The sequence below is a fragment of the Vipera ursinii genome, assembly GCF_947247035.1.
Source record: "Vipera ursinii genome assembly, chromosome: 1".
Classification (NCBI taxonomy): Eukaryota; Metazoa; Chordata; class Lepidosauria; order Squamata; family Viperidae; genus Vipera; species Vipera ursinii.
This window is the reverse complement of record NC_139512.1, coordinates 29,649,244-29,666,416: the sequence shown is the minus strand read 5'-3', so window position 1 is coordinate 29,666,416 and position 17,173 is coordinate 29,649,244. Positions and strand designations below refer to the sequence as shown.

The 17,173-nt window shown below is 41.0% G+C and overlaps 1 protein-coding gene across 6 annotated transcripts in view; it reads right to left on the bottom strand.

Annotated features, from left to right (window-relative positions):
* BRF1 (BRF1 general transcription factor IIIB subunit) overlaps positions 1 to 17,173 on the bottom strand; it is a 224,397-nt gene that overhangs the window by 88,276 nt on the left and 118,948 nt on the right. For all 6 annotated transcript variants that reach the window (XM_083351085.1, XM_083351089.1, XM_083351087.1 and 3 more), the window contains 4 exons: positions 14,671 to 14,797; positions 11,716 to 11,755; positions 10,767 to 10,859; positions 3,688 to 3,939 (listed from right to left, as the gene is read on the bottom strand). In XM_083351085.1, the coding sequence (XP_083207211.1) occupies positions 3,688 to 3,939; positions 10,767 to 10,859; positions 11,716 to 11,755; positions 14,671 to 14,797 (512 nt within the window). The remainder of the gene's footprint in view (positions 1 to 3,687; positions 3,940 to 10,766; positions 10,860 to 11,715; positions 11,756 to 14,670; positions 14,798 to 17,173) is intronic.

Below are 17,173 nucleotides of genomic sequence, written 5' to 3'. Positions count from 1 at the left end.
TCCGCTGTCGCCATATGCAGTCCGAAGAAGCAAAGAGGTTTGTGGGCAGTGCCACAAACGGCTTGTAGACAGTCCCACAAACGGCTTATGGACAGTCCCACAAACCAAAGAAGTTCAACCAATCAATTCAGGAGGTTTTTTTTGGTTTTGTTTGTTTGTTTTGTGAGCAGTTTGAATTGATTGATTGAACTTGTTCAGTCCCACTTTTTTTTCGGAACTGCACATGGCAGAGGAGGAGTGGGAGCCACAAGAGACGGCTTAAAGAGCCGCATGCGGCTCCGGAGCTGTGGGTTGCCGACCTATGATTTAGAGAAAGGTGCATGCAGCCTTCTTGCAAAGCTTTGGAAGGCCTTAAAGCCTTCCTAAGTATCTGAAGAATGGTGTATGGCAATTGGAGAACAGAGTGCCCAGCCTCAGGAAGAAGTCAATCAGATTTGCCTTGCTTAGGGCCAAGCTGATCATGCCTTGTCAGCAGTGGGAAGAAGATGATAGCGAATGTCAGTGGAATACAGACTGGATGGCTATGCTTCAAGGCTTGAGGTTGTACTTCTTGTTAGCAGTTGTGATGCTGGGGCTGAAATAGTGTGACAGTAATGATGCCACCTCTGTCAAGGAGTGCTGCTGAAGAAGCCTTTTGGATGAGAAGTTAAACACTGTCAAAAAAAAAAAACCCAAGAAATTACGGTTGCCTTTTAGAAAAGCACCTTTGGAACTGCAATATGAACCTTATGCTATTCAAACTATAGGTAGAAAAGAAATATGCATTGTCATTACGCAATCCACACATTTATTAAAACAATAAAATCATACCAACTGCACTTTATTCCAACTAAACTGCGAATAAAGCAGATGGGGATAGACGAGAGAAGGTTCCTGCATTATTATGCCAGTTGGAAAAAATCACATTAACAGCATAATAAAGGCTCAATCAAAGATTCAATAGTCTATAAAGACACTCAAATTTATGAGCTGTAAATACAAGGTTTGATGCAAAAGGTTTGTTCCTATTAAGATTTATCATAACCCAGTTAGAGAAATCTTTTCACATGGTAGAATACACATTTACAGCAAGCCGAAAGTAATCTGTACAAACTAAAGGAGTTTGACAAGTGGCAATGAGGAACACAAAAATAATGCACATCTCAGTAAGTGGAAACAAAGTTATTGTGTGATTTTGGTACTGTTAGCAAAAAATATGATAAATAAAGCCAAATCTGAGCATGTTTAAAAAGACAACCTGAAGTACACAATGAACTAACTTTTCTTACCAAGTTCCTTAGAATGAGAATAGGCAAATTAGGAACTAGGTACATGGAATAACAACCCCTATTATTCTTGATTACTGGCTATGAAGTTAAAACTAATAGAAGCTATAGCTGAAATTTCTGGAAGGAATTGGGGGAAAGTTCTCTTGTTTTAGTGTGTTATAGAGCGCTCCATATGTATTCAACCACTGCCTCTAGAATTTCCAGCTAGTATGATTTTGACAATTGTCCAACATACCAAAAGGCCACCAGATGAAGGAAGTTACTCTATAGTACACAAACTGCCCGAAAAATTCCCTATAGATTTATATTACTCTTAAACATTTATAAGGGATGGTATGCAGCCCACCTGAGCCTCAGGTCTGGAGCATTTGAAGATCAAAAGGCACCTTTAATAAGGGTGAGGGTGTGCAGCAGGGACAGGAGTGTAAAAAGTGATGATAAAAGCACACAACACTTGTCATGGAAAGTCACAGAAATGAGAAGGAAATTAATGGCTGCAGAAAACAGGTACCATGTACTGATTCTGAAGAGGAATCAAGAAGCAAGCACTGCTATTACACTGCACACTTCATTAAACAAGATAGAATTTCTGCATCTGCAGTCAGCTAATCTATCAATATGTCTGGTTCAAATTAGATATATATAAAAAGAGGTGAGCAATTTTTGGTCCCAGCACTACATACTGTATAACCCTCAGCCCTGTTTGTGTGTGCATGTGCAGGAAAGCTGACAACTCTTGCTAAAATTGTAAATATAACTTCTCACAATTCTGAGGAGGAAACACGTAAAAACTGAGTATAAGCTCGGAAAAGAGGCACAACACACTTTGAAAATAATTTCTCTTTAAACAGAGGAAAAGCCTATGTATGACTTGGATTCATCTACTTTGCACCACTGGCTTGTCTGCTGCCCTTTATTCTCTAGAAATATCATGTTTCAATGCCTCTGATTCCAAGAATATTGTAACGTCATTTTGGCTCAGCCTTCAAATCTATATCCTCCAGCATTCTGTTTTTGTTCTCTGGACAACCCAATACTTTAATGAGGCCCAAATTAGATTTCTGTTTCTTTGTAGAAGGTGTAGGGTACCTCTATGTACAACTGGAAAGCTATAATGAATTATAGGCAATCCCTAGCAGATCATGATAAAATAGCAGACAATAAATTACTATTATTTTTATTTATTACATTTATATGCCACCCATCTCCCCTATAAGGCAATTCTGGACAGCTTACAAATCATAAAAAGATAAGTGGAAAAGCAATTAAATTATTCTAAGTATGCAAATTAAAATTTTTAATTTTTAAAATTTCTCCTCAGGGTGCCTCCAGTCAGGGAATGTCGACTAGTGGCCCCCAGGGGGAGGGCCTTCTCTGTGGGTGCTCTGGCACTATGGAACCAACTGCCGGTTGAGCTCCGGATGGCATCGGACCTCCGCTCCTTCCGCCGCGGGCTGAAGACCCACTTCTTTGAACTAGCTGGTCTGGCCTGATGGGGAGGGTTTTTTAACAGGTTTTTTACTATTTTATTGTCATTGTATTTTAATTGGGCATTGGTTTAATCTCTTTTTAATTTTTGTACTGTTATTTATTATATATGCCCTGTTAACCGCCCTGAGTCCTTTGGGAGAAGGGCGGTATAGAAATTGAATAAACCTAAACCTAAACCTAAACTATACAAAAGTCCAGGACCAAGAGACGTACGGCATGGGGATGATATCTTCTTACCCCGTCAAACACCTCCAGTGGTGAGCACCTCCCTTGGAGCCCCACGTCAATTGGCCAAACCAAGGTTTCATCCCCTTCAGGAAGGCCAAAAAGGTGGGAGCAGTTCTCGCATCCAATGGTAGAGTGTTCTACAGAGATGGGGTCACAGTGCGAATACTAAATACTTTACCTACCAACCTCAAAGTCATTATGACAACCTGCAAATATCCCAGAGATATTCATGAGTCTTCAGATTGTAAGTGCATGTATACAGAAGGAACAGCAAAACACAGAAAATATGAAGTATAAGGTACTGATGATGTTATCTGGTTGGGCAATGAAAAGTCTGCAAGTAAGCAACCAAGTTCAAAGAACATCAAAAACTTCTCAGTTCAATCCTGAGTGACATGCTGAATATTGTCACTCTTTCCTTACTAGGGTTTTAATCATTTTCAAGGCATGAAGAAAGCCACATTTTATTCATTATATGAAAACCACATATGTACAGTGTAAGCCAACAAATCTATTTTGAAAAGAATGAAAACATGTCAAATAAAAAGAAAATCTATGGAACTAATTAAAAAACTGCAACATTTATAAATACTACAAAATGCAAACACTAGTGCCCTGAGAAGCCCACAATTAATGTTCACAAAGTATCATAATTTGGTGATTATTCAAATGAATAATTTACCAATAAATTTATACTTACTATGATCTCGGTCTTTAGTCAAGATACATTCTTTTATAGATTCTGTTATTCCAAGACTGGCTGCAGTAGGAAGAGGTCCAAGAAGTGATTCCAGAGCAGATGGCCTTACAGCAATTTCTTTTTCTTTTGATCTATCTTTATCAAGAAGTTCATTATAAAAGTCCATGTTCAGATGATTTGCAGCTGCTGCCAATTCTTCATCTTCTCCATCCTCATCTCCAAATATACTTGAAATAGTATCTTCTATGCAATCTTTAATGGTAAGAGGATCAAATGTTATCAGATATGATAAAATTAAAAGTGCTTGATATCTATTTACGAGTTTCTTAAGATTCTCAAGATTATTTTTTCTACCTTTCAACAGTTTGTTATCTGTGCTTGTCAAAGGACCAAAGTCATATCTTCAGAAAGACAAAAGGCCTAGCTCATTTATTCTGCACAGTAACGTGTGTAATCTCTATGCGGCACATAAGCAAACACATGAATTTTCCCCTCCAAATTAGTAAATTGTGTCCAACTGTGTTTTAACATTATTTCATATTCCAGTTATAAACTGATCATTTCTCTTTAAAATGTTTGACATCCATTTTTATGAAACTCTACCAAGTATAGTAACATATTCATAATATTTGTATAATACCACATACAATGTCAGTAGGCATTTCATCCTGAAAAAGAGTAATCCATGTGAGGGGCTCCCCGAAATGATGTCCTTGCTGCAGACAGTTCATTACCTATTGTAGCTTAGACAAGAGGCCCCCAACCTTTTGGGCACCAGGGACTGGTTCAGTGGAAAGAGGTTTTTATGTGGACCAGAGGGGTCGTGGTTTCATGTACTCCGTGGACGGCCACGGAGGCACTTGACCGAGTTGTACCCTTGCGGCCCCTGACCCGGCGCAGATCCCAATGGGCTCCATGGTTCTCCGCGGAGCTCCGGGAGATGAAGCGTCGGAGACGGGGCCTAGAGAGCGTTTGGAGGTCCAGCCGATCTGAATCCGACAGATTGCGACTAAGAACCCATATTAGGTCTTATCTCGCAGCGATGAGGGTAGCGAGGTCTAACTACTTCGCTGCCCTCATCGCGTCCGCAGATAATCGCCCGGCCGCCCTGTTTAGGGTGACCCGCTCCCTCCTTAATCAGGAGGTGAGTGGGGAACCCTTGCAGGGGCGTGCCGAGGAATTTAGTCAACATCTGTCGGACAAAATCGCTCGGATTCGGACCGGTTTGGACTCCGACTGGGCAGTATCGGACGATCAGGACACGAGCGGTCTTGTCAATGTCATCTGGGAGGAGTTCAATCCTGTAACTCCGGAGGAAGTGGACAGGATCATGGGGAGGCTGAGCTCCACCACGTTTATTGGACCCGTGCCCTTCCTGGCTGGTTTATGCAGCCTGGGAGGGGACACGAGGCTGGTTCCAGGCGGTTATATCTGCCTCTCTGAGTGAGGGTAGTTTTCCCGCCGCCTTGAAAGAGGCGGTGGTAAGACCTCTCCTCAAGAAGCCTGCCTTGGACCCGGCTGTTTTGAATAACTTTCGTCCGGTCTCCAACCTTCGCTTTCTTGCGAAGGTTGTTGAGAGTGTGGTGTCGCATCAGCTCCCTCTGGTCCTGGATGAAGCGGATTATCTAGACCCGTACCAATCGGGCTTCAGGCCCGGGTACAGCACGGAGACGGCATTGGTCGCGCTGGTGAATGATCTCTGGAGGGCTCGGGACAGGGGATATTCCTCTGTTCTAGTCCTATTAGACCTCTCAGCGGCTTTCGATACCATCGACCATGGTATCCTGCTGCGGCGTCTCAGGGGATTGGGAGTGGGAGGCACCGTTCTTCAGTGGTTCTCCTATCTCCTGGGACGCTCGCAGTCGGTGTTGGCAGGGGGGCAGAGGTCGACCGCGAGGCCTCTCGCTTGTGGAGTTCCTCAGGGGTCGGTCCTCTCGCCTCTCCTGTTCAACATCTACATGAAACCGCTGGGTGAGATCATTCGTGGTTTTGGAGTTGGGTATCATCAGTATGCTGATGATACCCAACTTTTCATTTCGACCCCAAACCACCCCAGTGATGCCCTCGACGTGATGTCCCGGTGCCTGGAGGCGGTCCGGGTCTGGATGGGGAGGAACAGGCTTCGACTCAACCCTGACAAGACTGAGTGGCTGTGCGTACCGGCATCTCGGGATATTCAGGATATCCCACCCCTCATTATGGGGGGTGAGTCATTATCTCCTGTAGATATGGCTCACAACCTGGGAGTCCTCCTAGATTCACAACTCTCCTTAGAAGACCATATTGTAGCTGTGACTAGGGGGGCCTTCGCCCAGGTTCGCCTGGTGCGCCAGTTGCGGCCCTATATAGACCGGGATGCCTTACGTACGGTCACTCATGCGCTCGTGACCTCTCGTCTTGATTACTGCAACGCTCTCTACATGGGGCTACCCTTGAAGACCACTCAGAGGCTCCAACTGGTACAGAATGCAGCCGCGAGAGTTGTACTGGGAGTTTCCCGATACTCCCATGTCACACCTTTGCTCCGCGAGCTGCATTGGTTACCAGTTGTCTTCCGGGTGAGGTTCAAGGTGTTGGTAATGACCTACAAAGCCCTTCATGGCATGGGTCCAGAATACCTTGGGGAGCACCTGCAGCCGGCGTCAACTTCCCTCCGCCCAGTACGCTCCCACAGAGAGGGCCTCCTCAGGGTGCCACCGGTCAAAGAATGCCGACTGGTGGCCCCCAGGGGGAGAGCGTTCTCTGTGGGTGCACCGGATTTATGGAACCATCTTCCAGTTGAGCTCCGGATGGCGCCCGATCTCCGCTCCTTCCGGCGCGATCTTAAAACTCATCTCTTTAAACAAGCTGGCCTGGCCTGATGGGATGGGGTGGGATTTTTATAAATGACTTTAATTTTAAATTTGTATTAATTTATGGGCATTGTTTAATCATGTTTTAATAATTTTAATTTTTGTATCTAGTTTTTATGTATTGCCCTGTTCACCGCCCTGAGTCCCCCGGGAGAAGGGCGGTATATAAATTAAATTAATAAATAAATAATAAATAAATGTACTGCCTGCATCTCACGGATGGGGCTTCACAGCCCAGTTTCTGGCATGCCGCAGCCCGGTGACAGTCCACGGACCGGGGGTTGGGGACCTCTGGCTTACAGTGTTACATTTACTCACATGTCTAGGAGTGGGTTCAAATTAGACCAATTTTCCAATTACAAATGGAAAAAACATACAGAACTGTAGAATACTGAAATCTCCTGAGAGTTCAATTATAGTGGATTTTAAGCAAAATCACTGATATGAGTCAGGCTTGACATCACTTGAGCAATACTAAGTTGTTCGTTGCTTGTTTGTTTGTTTGATTGATTTTTATCCCTTTATTTTTTTATAAATAACTAAAGGCAGAGAACATATTTTTACTCATTTCTCCTATTTTTCCCACAACAATAAATCTATAAAGTGGATTGGGCTGAGAGAGTATCTGATCCAAAATTATCTAGCTGGCTTTCATGCCTAAGGCAGGTCTAGAATGCAGACTTCTGATTTCTAGCCTAATGCTTTAACCACTAGACTAAACTGCTACGCAGCTATCCAGCATGCTATCTAATAATGTAATTAACATGGATATATTTCATGCCAATGATTAGTTCCTTCAAAAAAGCAACAATTAATTACCTTTTCCTTGGTGGGACCTCTATTTTGGAATTGCCACTTGAGTTTGCGTTGGCTTCTCCTTATTAAGTCTGGGAGTCTCAAAATGTACCTTTTCACTCAGGATCTTGCTTTTACATTCTGCTGAAGTATATCCACCTATTTCAATAGGCTTCTGGATGCTACTAACCACTTCGTCATCACTTAATATTAAACGGGCATGGGATTTTTTTATGGCTGTCAGCCAAACTTTTCTTGTTTTCAATTTAGCTTCCAAGATCCACAAAAGACATTCAGTGACAGCACTAGAAGGTCAGAAGCTAGGCGGGCTGGAGTAGTGGTACATTTAAACTTATCCTCGCAATAGGAAAGAGTCATTTGTAGAGCTGACACTTTCATCAAAATGGTAATTAGTGCCAGGAGTTGCAATGCTATTTCTCCTTTGAAGATATAGACAGAGTCCCAGAGTTGAATGAACTCATGATAATGGGTGCAGAGCCTGCTTTTATGAACATGACTGATGTTATTAGGAATTAATTCTTCTACATCTTGTCTCTGAATTATGGCACTTCGATAATGAAGTACTATTCCAAGAATTGAAATCTAAACCATGTAGTAGGGGCCATCAAAGAAATAAGATTCAGCAACCAAGTACGCTTTAATTGTGCATAGTTTTAGCTCTCACTGAGAGCCTTCCTCACCCTGATTACTATTATTGCTAAAATAATAAAAAGAAGGAAGAGCAACAGCCCCACCACTGAGCCAAGATCAGTTCCCAAGACTCATCCCATATAAAAATATGGACAACTTTGGAAAATAGGGAAAACACAATTTAACAGTATCAAAAAGGAATTGTTACTTCATATCATATGCATAAATTTCAGAAACCTTGAAGGATTTAGTATGGCTCTGTATACAACAACAGCACAAAATATGCATTGGGGGAAAATCTTATTAATAGTATTATTAAGAACAGTCTTAATAAACCAAGTATGTATTTAGTTGATACATTATATGAAAATATTAAAACAATACCAAAACAGCATATAGAGACAACTGCTAATAACTTCAAAAACCTAAATAACAAGATATTGGCTTTAGGTCTTTCCTGACACTCAACGACACATGGAGTTGTTGACAGTGATCTGGCTATTTTTATATCATTGCATGTTATAAGCTATAATAAGGATGAGAAAGTAAATATAGGTAGAATAAACCTAAAATACAATAAACCTAAAACAGAGCTGAGGGAGGCATCTTCAAGAACAGGGGGGCACACAGGCAGGCAGACAATTACTGGAACAGCAGCTGAAGTAGAGTTTGGGTTCAGAGGCTAGGGTGGAGCCTTGGTGGAGCAGTGGGCTAATGCCTCCTTAAGTAACACCAGCTGCCTGCAATTAGTGCAGGTTCGCATCCCACAAGGCTCAAGGTTGACTCAGCCTTCCATCCTTCCGAGGCAGGTAAAATGAGGACCCAGATTGTTGGGGGCAATTAAGCTGACTTTGTAATAATGCCGCTTGGGGTATGTGTGAAAGCCCTAATAAGCAGGCATATACATAGAATGAAGGCTACTGCTAAGCTTGTAAGCCGCCCTGAGTCTTCGGAGAAGGGCGGGATATAAATGGAATTAAAAGATTTGATAGTAATTGGGACTGGAACTTCAATTCCTAAGCAATATAGATGTCATGAGTGATGTCAGGTGACACACCACTTAGCAATGACAATCCCAGCACTCCCTATTGCCATCATTAACCAGATTCCACTGGACATTACCCCAATCCAAGATATTTTACGCTTGGTCCCTTCCAGCTCTGAGCCTACCTTCCCTTCAACTCTTCTCAACTGCATATTCCCACTCAATCTCTACCCTTTTCTCCGTGCTGCACCCTGCCTTGCAGGAAGGCAAGAAGACCTAGAACTACACAGCTCTGGGGCATTCCAGACTGTAGCTCAGGGACTTGTTAGTGTGCTCCAACTCTGCGGCTACAAGCCACAGCCACTCCAGCCTAGCAGCATAATAGTGTATGAGGTTGCAGCCACCCCAGGAAACCTCAGTGATCCCAACAGCAAAACTGGGACACCCTGGCCTAATCCCAGCTACTCTCACCACCCTGCACTCCGAGACACCTGCAGCTCTGTGCTCTCCCTCCCCACCTGTCTTCCTGTTCTGGCTGCTGACAAGGTGTGCCCATGCTGGCCCTTCATGAGACAGTTGCTGACTAAATGAGGTAATCTTCCACAGGACTCGTGAGGATGCCATGGACAATGAGGTAAAAAGCCTCATGCGAAGGGCCAGGAGGAGACAGCAAAAGGCCACAGATGATGCAAAGGTGAGCCAAAAGGACATAAATGGGGAGGGGAGATGGATAGAGAAGGGGGAAGCAGCTGAAGTGCAATCATAAGTGCAGGCAAGCTGCCAAGTCCCCAAATTTTAATCAAATGACTGTAGGAGCACTGTAATAGCTGTCACTTTGAGAAAAGGCTATACATTCCTTTTGTTCAGCGCTGCCGTAATTTCAACTAATCACTGAATAAATGGTTTTAATACACAGATATTTTCGCCCAATGTTCTGTTAAATTGAAGTACTTTTGTAATAAATAAAATAATACACCATTCTCTTAAATGTTATAATTTCATACAAAAGTGTTTACATAGTATAGCTCAAGTGATTTTCCCAAGTAGCTGCTCAAGTAGCTGGCATTCAGCCATTTAAAACTCACTACATGCCTCCACCATTTTCAGCTTTCCAAAATTCACTTTTTCTGTTGGACAGTAACAACCTCTTGATCCAAACTATTTTCACCCAGAAGTCTCCTGGATAATACCATGGTATGATCAGCTGAATTATAGAAAATAGAAATCTTGGCATTTGATTTTTTTATTCACTTATTTTATTGATTTTTAAATTGTGAAATCAAACATTGTACTGCCACAATCACACTTTTAAAGTATTTGTTAATTTGCAAAACTGAGGCTCAGGACAAAAATGAAGTTATTTATATATCATACTTGCATAATTCCATAGCTTCATAGCTGCAGTACCCTGCCCTCACCAACTCATAAGCCTTCCCTGTCCCTTCCTCTAGCAGCTGTTTGAATTCCATTTTCAAGATACTTGGGAAGGAAATCAGCGGTCTCAGGTCGGGTAGCCAGTACTAGCACAAATCACATTCATTCTCCCTTTCCCATTAAAAGACATTCCACCAACTCACCTCTCAAATAGCTGGTGATGATGAAAATTTTAATCCAATAAAGCATGAGATTCTAGGTTGCAGGTGGCTATATTAAAGGATTCATATTTTTTAATATTATCCCACTCTTGCCTTATTTTAAATCAATCTTGTGGAATGTATGCCTCTATTACCAAACTGCCATACAATTATTTTCCTATTTAAGCATATTCCTGAATAATGGATTTCAGATCAACTTACCATCCTTGCTATAATTTGCATAAACTCCTTTTGCTTTGGGTCGGCTATTTTCTAATTCAATCTCTATTTCATCTTGATAGCTTGTTATTTCACCTGCCAGAAACAGAAAAATCACTAGTGGGCAAAGGAAATTGGACATAATGGAAATGAAGGGAAAGAAAATAAACTTTAGTTATAGTCAAAGACCATCTGTCAGTTACATATAAAAAAGGACAATAAAAAAGGAAAGAACTGAAAAATGAAATTCTCTAACAATTAAATCAATTTAGATTTAGCCTATTTCTTTAGCCTATTAAAAAGCATGTCTGTCTTTCTGCTGTCTGTTCAGTTAAAAACCCCAAATCTATAGAAAGAACTTAAAAATCCTTCAAAGCAACTTTTGAAGATGGATCTGCTGATAACAGAAGAATGTTCTTTCCATACAACACCTACCAGGATATATATTATTAAATCTGTGCACCAGGCCATATAGCAGCACAATAGTACATGTGTAATTTTCTCGATTCCCCCCACCAAGTAAAGGCATAAATGCTCTTGCACTGAGATGTTATTAGCTTTCCCTTCCATTAACATGGATGGCAAAACAGATAATCTGGCCAAAGAAAGGTCTCTCCAGTGAGGCAAATACATGACATTAGCTAGATAATTACCGTAGCTGGAATGAACAATCTTCCAGATAAACTAACATCATAATAGATGACAACGGTACTCAGATTTTCTGACGATTAACATTAAACATGTTTGGTTCACCGTTATTAAAACGAGAACTGATATTGGGCTAAGAGCTTATAATATCTTGCAATACCTTTCTTCTACTGTATGACAATAGAAAACTATAAAAAAGATCAAAATAACAAGGGATAATATGATAGATTTCCACTGATTAGATAAGTGATCATATAAATTTGAAAAAAAAATAAAAAAAATACTGACAGAATATACACTTTACCTTCTAATTCTTCAAGCTTTTTTGACAATTCCTTCTCAAGCTGGACAGGGAAAAGAGAAAAGAGAGATGTTAGAAATTTTCATTCTAAGTACATTAGGCAGTATTACCTACTGATGTTGCTGGACCTGTGCCATTGGGGCTTCAGCCTTCTGAGTATTTCCCTCAGCTCCAAATCTATTCCCTGGAGCCTTGAAAGTCCACTGTTGGCAATTATTTTCCTCCCTAAATTTAATTGCCAGGCAGGGGTAATTTTCAGGAGCAAGACTAGAGTTGAGAGGAGTTTGCCATTCACCTTCACTTGCTACAAATATTCAATAGAAAATGCTTCACAGATGTGGCAATTACCATAAGTTAAATACTTTTTGTATTTCTTCTCTGCTCATTTTGCAAAAATCCTTTTGAATCAGGTCCAATATCTTTGTGATGGCATTATTCTGTTTCAAAATGTATTCAACAACTTTCAGCAGGATAAAGTTCAACTAAGGTCTGACAGAGATTTTTTTTAAAACCCTTCTATATGTCACAAATAAAGACTAGATTTTGAACATATATACACAAAGTTCTATAGAAAATATTCTGGAGGCAAATTCAATCCAGCTCAAAGATTTATTTTTAACAGCTATAATAACTTGTATGCAAAATTAATAATTGTTCACAAATATCTATCTCAGAAAATTGACTCAGTGACAGTCTGCATGTCTTGGCAAGCAACATTTTGGAACGAATCCAATGCAATTTGATCATAATTAATAGCAATGCTTATTTTAAACTGGACCAGTTAAAACACAGAATTTTAATGAAAGGAGAACTTGGAAGCAAGGGGGAGTTGGAACTAATTATCAAGCAAATACCTTTCCAGCTGTGGCCTTTGCTAATTGGGGTAGAAGAATGAATGTGGCATACATAAGACAAGAAAACTACATGCAATATAACAAGCTTACATGAATCATAAGAAAAATTCCAACTCTTGTAAGTCAGAATACATTTGCCAATATACTATGGGGTGAAGCATACATTGATTAGAATTTGTGCAAAGCAAATAAACTCCAGTAAATCCACAGTAAACAATTGCGACAGTTTTGCAGGCAGAGTGAACGCTTTTTCCCAACTCAGATTGATGATAATTTCATTCAGCTGTGGTCGATTCTCAGAGATTTCCTGGACAAGTCCCTGCAATTTTCTTGGCAATATTTTTCAGAAGAGGTTTGCCACTGTCTCCTTACCTAAAACTGAGAGAATGTAACTAGTCCCAACTTCACAAATCTGGGACCAATGACTCTCAGCCTCTATTACCCCTAACTTGAACCTGTCTACTGAGGAAATAGCAGAACCATGGCAAAACAGTGCCTCCAAGCCCCAATCCCACAAAATGTTCAAGTACAGTAGTACATCAACTATAGGACTATGGTCAATGTGTTAAAAAAAAAGAGAGATCTAAGAGGACCAGGTCCAAATTAACCATTGCTGTTTCCATCCCATTCCCAGACCGGAATCCTGACTGAAAAGGTTTTAGGTAAACTACTTCATCTAGGCCAGAGGTCTCCAACCTTTCTGGTGCATGCATGCAAACAGGGCCACATGCACCGGCACGGCACTAGCATCCCTGTTCACACATGTGGCATGCACAAACGGGCTGTGCACACCCACCCGGCACTAGCAGCCCCATTTGTGCCCATATGCATGCCCAAATGGGGGCATGGGCACTAGCGTGAGTGTGGGGAATGCGTGCCTATGCATGTGCATGCCGGCCAGCCATTTCCATGGCCTGCTGGCCAAGAGCCTGCAGGCCAGGCCAGGCTGCAGCCCATAGGTCAGAGACCCCTGATCTAGGGTACTTCATAGTTGATCCACAATTATCATTTCAACAACTTCCCTAAAAAGGGAAAGTTGGGAGTTCTGGTGATCTTATCTAAAACCTACAGGTCCAGGGGCAAAACACCTCTCTGTAACAGCCACTGGCAACTCCCCTCCCGTAAAAAGGCATGAAGTCACATTATTCGTTTGACTCAGACCCAGAACTGACACAGTGCACGCCCATATATGTGACTGAGAACTGCCTTTCTTGTACATTAAGGAAGGAACATCCAAATGGGATCAGATGAGATATTGGTAATGATACCATAATAGTGGATTCTGATAAAGAGTCTTGTTGTCATTGTATAAACAATAACCAGGTGTAAGCTACTCTATCTTCTCTGAAGAGAGTAGCTTCCTCTACTGTGTGGCACAGACACAGGAGAAACAAAAGTAACCAGCTAACTGCTTTAAATGCCATGTGTATGTCTCTCTCTCTCTCTCTCTCTCTCTCTCTCTCTCTCTCTCTCTCTCTCTCTCTCTCTGTGTGTGTGTGTGTGTGTGTGTGTGTGTGTGTCTGTGTGTGTGTCTGTGTGTGTGTGAAGCCAAAGTATTGGTTGAAATTCTTGTACTATTATTTACTAATCAGTGCTCAGAAATACTTGAACCTCAATTTTTCATTTCCAGGTCTGATTGCTGCTAGAAATATCTGACAGCTGTTTTGCAAAGTCTCAAGTGCTTTAAGAGAAATTACAGCCAAAAAAATTATATTTTTTAATGATCAAGATAAGTAGGAAAGAATTTAAGCAGATTCTGATATTTCTGTTCAGAATGTTTTTATTGAATTAGATTCTGATGCAGTGAGGGAACTACAGCCATTATTACATAGCTTACTGGTGTTACTTATGCTATCTATCTATCTATCTATCTATCTATCTATCTATCTATCTATCTGTGTGTGTATTTGATTTGTAGATATGTATGTGTATGTATGTATATGTATGTATACACACACACATATATATAGGGGGGTTCTGTCACTTCGGGCTTCAGATGTGAAAGAAGTGTAGGATAATATTACAAAGATAGCATGACAAAGCTTTCTCTCTCCTATTACAAAAAGAATTAAGAATTAGGGAAGTGAATAACTGAAAGATTCACCTGCTGAATCTTTATCTTTCGTTGACCAGCTGTAAATGAAGGAGGATCACATTCCTCTTCAAGGTCAATGGTCATGAACTCATCTATTGTTAGCTGACTTGCAGGTGTATCTTCAAATTCTGTAAGTCTAAAACCATACATTAAAAGATTAATGAATGACTGTCACAATATAAAGCCAAATTTACATACAATTTTTTTCATAACAAAACTATATGCAAATATGCAATAAATCCATCTCTGTATAGTAGTCTTGGTGCTCTCTGAGCTTGTTTACTTGCAGACATTTCATTTCACTTCTGTATTCCATTCCAGCAAAACCAATGACCAATATGCAAGATAACCAAGCAAAATCTTCTTCTGTTTGAAGTGTATATCAAAATGCAGGAACAAACTGCACATTTTTTGAAATGTAAACATCTTGTCATTAAGCCAGTTTTACTTAAGAAATCATTATAACCTACTTTTGCAAGCATGTTTAACCTATCTGAAGAACTCCGGTGGTATCTTTTTCAACTAACTAATTTTATTTAAAGACATAAGCTCCACACCTCACCTCATCAGATCCACAGAGTGGCTAGACAGATTTAAATTAGGATGAGGTGGAGAAGGAAAGGACTGTTGCTTATGCAGATGCAGATTACATTCAAGACAGATTATAATAAACCTATCATCTAACAACTAATATATCAAAAACTCATTATGTTAATTAACACTTTCTGAGATTGCCTGAAACTGATATACAGGAATGCAGAAATCTCTTATTTAATGCTGCTGTTAAAATCTCTTTTTTTCCAAAACAATCACTGAGAGTTCTACCATTGGAAGTCCTCAGAAGCTGAAATGTTTGTTCTTTCTAAGAGAATTTAACCATTAGCTTATCAATTTGTCTAAAATATTTATGTTGAACCAACATAAACATTACTTTAAAAATATGTATCCATCTTGATGGAAAGGTTCATTTTCACAACACTAATTATTCTGCATAAACAGGGGTATTTCTGATTGTTCTCTTTAATATGTTTCATCTGGATAAAGTATTTTTAAATGTTCTTACCTACTAAAGTAAATATTTTCCTGGGGATAACAATCCCCATGTATTTAATACAGTTGCAAGAAAAAGTACCGTATGTGAACCCTTTGGGATTACGTGGAGTTTTGCATGAATTGGCCATAAAATGCGCTCTAAACGTCATGTAAGTCACAACAATAGAAAAACACAGTCTGCTTAAAATAATACTACACAAACATTAGCTGTTGTCATGTTTTAATTGAACATAACATGTAAACATTCACAGTGCAGGGTGGAAAAAGTATGTGAACCCCTAGCCCAGGGGTGTCAAACTCAATTTCATTGAGGGCCGCATCAGCATTGCAGTTGCCCTCAGGGGGCCGGGTGGGTGTGGCCTGGGTGGGCATGGTCTACTGGGTGGGCATGGCTAGAGTGTGTATGGCCTACTGGGTGGGCATGGCCAGCTCTACATCATTCGCATCAAGGGTGCCTATGGGGGCCTGGGCAGGAGTGGGACAGATCTGAGGGTCTCTGGCAGAAGGAGGGTCTCTGGGCCAGGGCCAAGGCAGTGGGGGCTGTTCCCTCATTGTTTCCAGGATGGTTCGCGGGCCACATGAAACCACTTCACGGGCCGGATCTGGCCCCCGGGCCTTGTGTTTGACATGTCTGCCCTAGCCTAATGACTTCTCCAAGAGCTAATTGGAGCCAGGAGTGAGCCAACCTTGACTCCAATCAGTGTGATGATATTGGATTTTTATTTATTTATTTATTTTATTTTTATTACATTTATATCCCGCCCTTCTCCGAAGACTCAGGGCAGCTTACAAGCTTAGCAGTAGCCTTCATTCTATGTATATGCCTGCTTGTTAGGGCTTTCACACACACCCCAAGCGGCATTATTACAAAGTCAGCTGTCCTGCCCTTTAAGAACACACACCTGTTTTGGGTTTACTGGTCTCAAGAAGCACTGTCTGATGTGAACCATGCCTCGCAGAAAAGAGCTCTCAGAAGATCTACGATCAAGAATTGTTGACTTGCATGAAGCTGGAAAGGGTTACAAAAGTATCTCCAAAAGCCTTGATGTTCATGTGTCCACGGTAAGACAGACTGTCTACAAATGGAGAAAGTTTAGCACTGTTGCTACTCTCCCTAGGCGTGGTCGTCCTGTAAAAATGACTGCAAGAGCACAGCGCATAATGCTTAATGAGGTAAAGAAGAATCCTAGAGTGTCAGCTAAAGACCTACAGAAATCTCTGGCACATGCTAACATTTTTGTTGACACATCTACAATAAGGAAAACATTAAAAAAGAATGGAGTACATGGGAGGACACCACGGAGGAAGCTATTGCTGTCCAAAAAAAATATTGCAGCACGTTTGAAGATTGCAAAAGAGCACCTGGATGTTCCACAGCACTACTGGCAAAATATACTGTGGACAGATGAAACCAAAATTGAGTTGTTTGGGAAAAACACACAAGACTATGTGTGGAGAA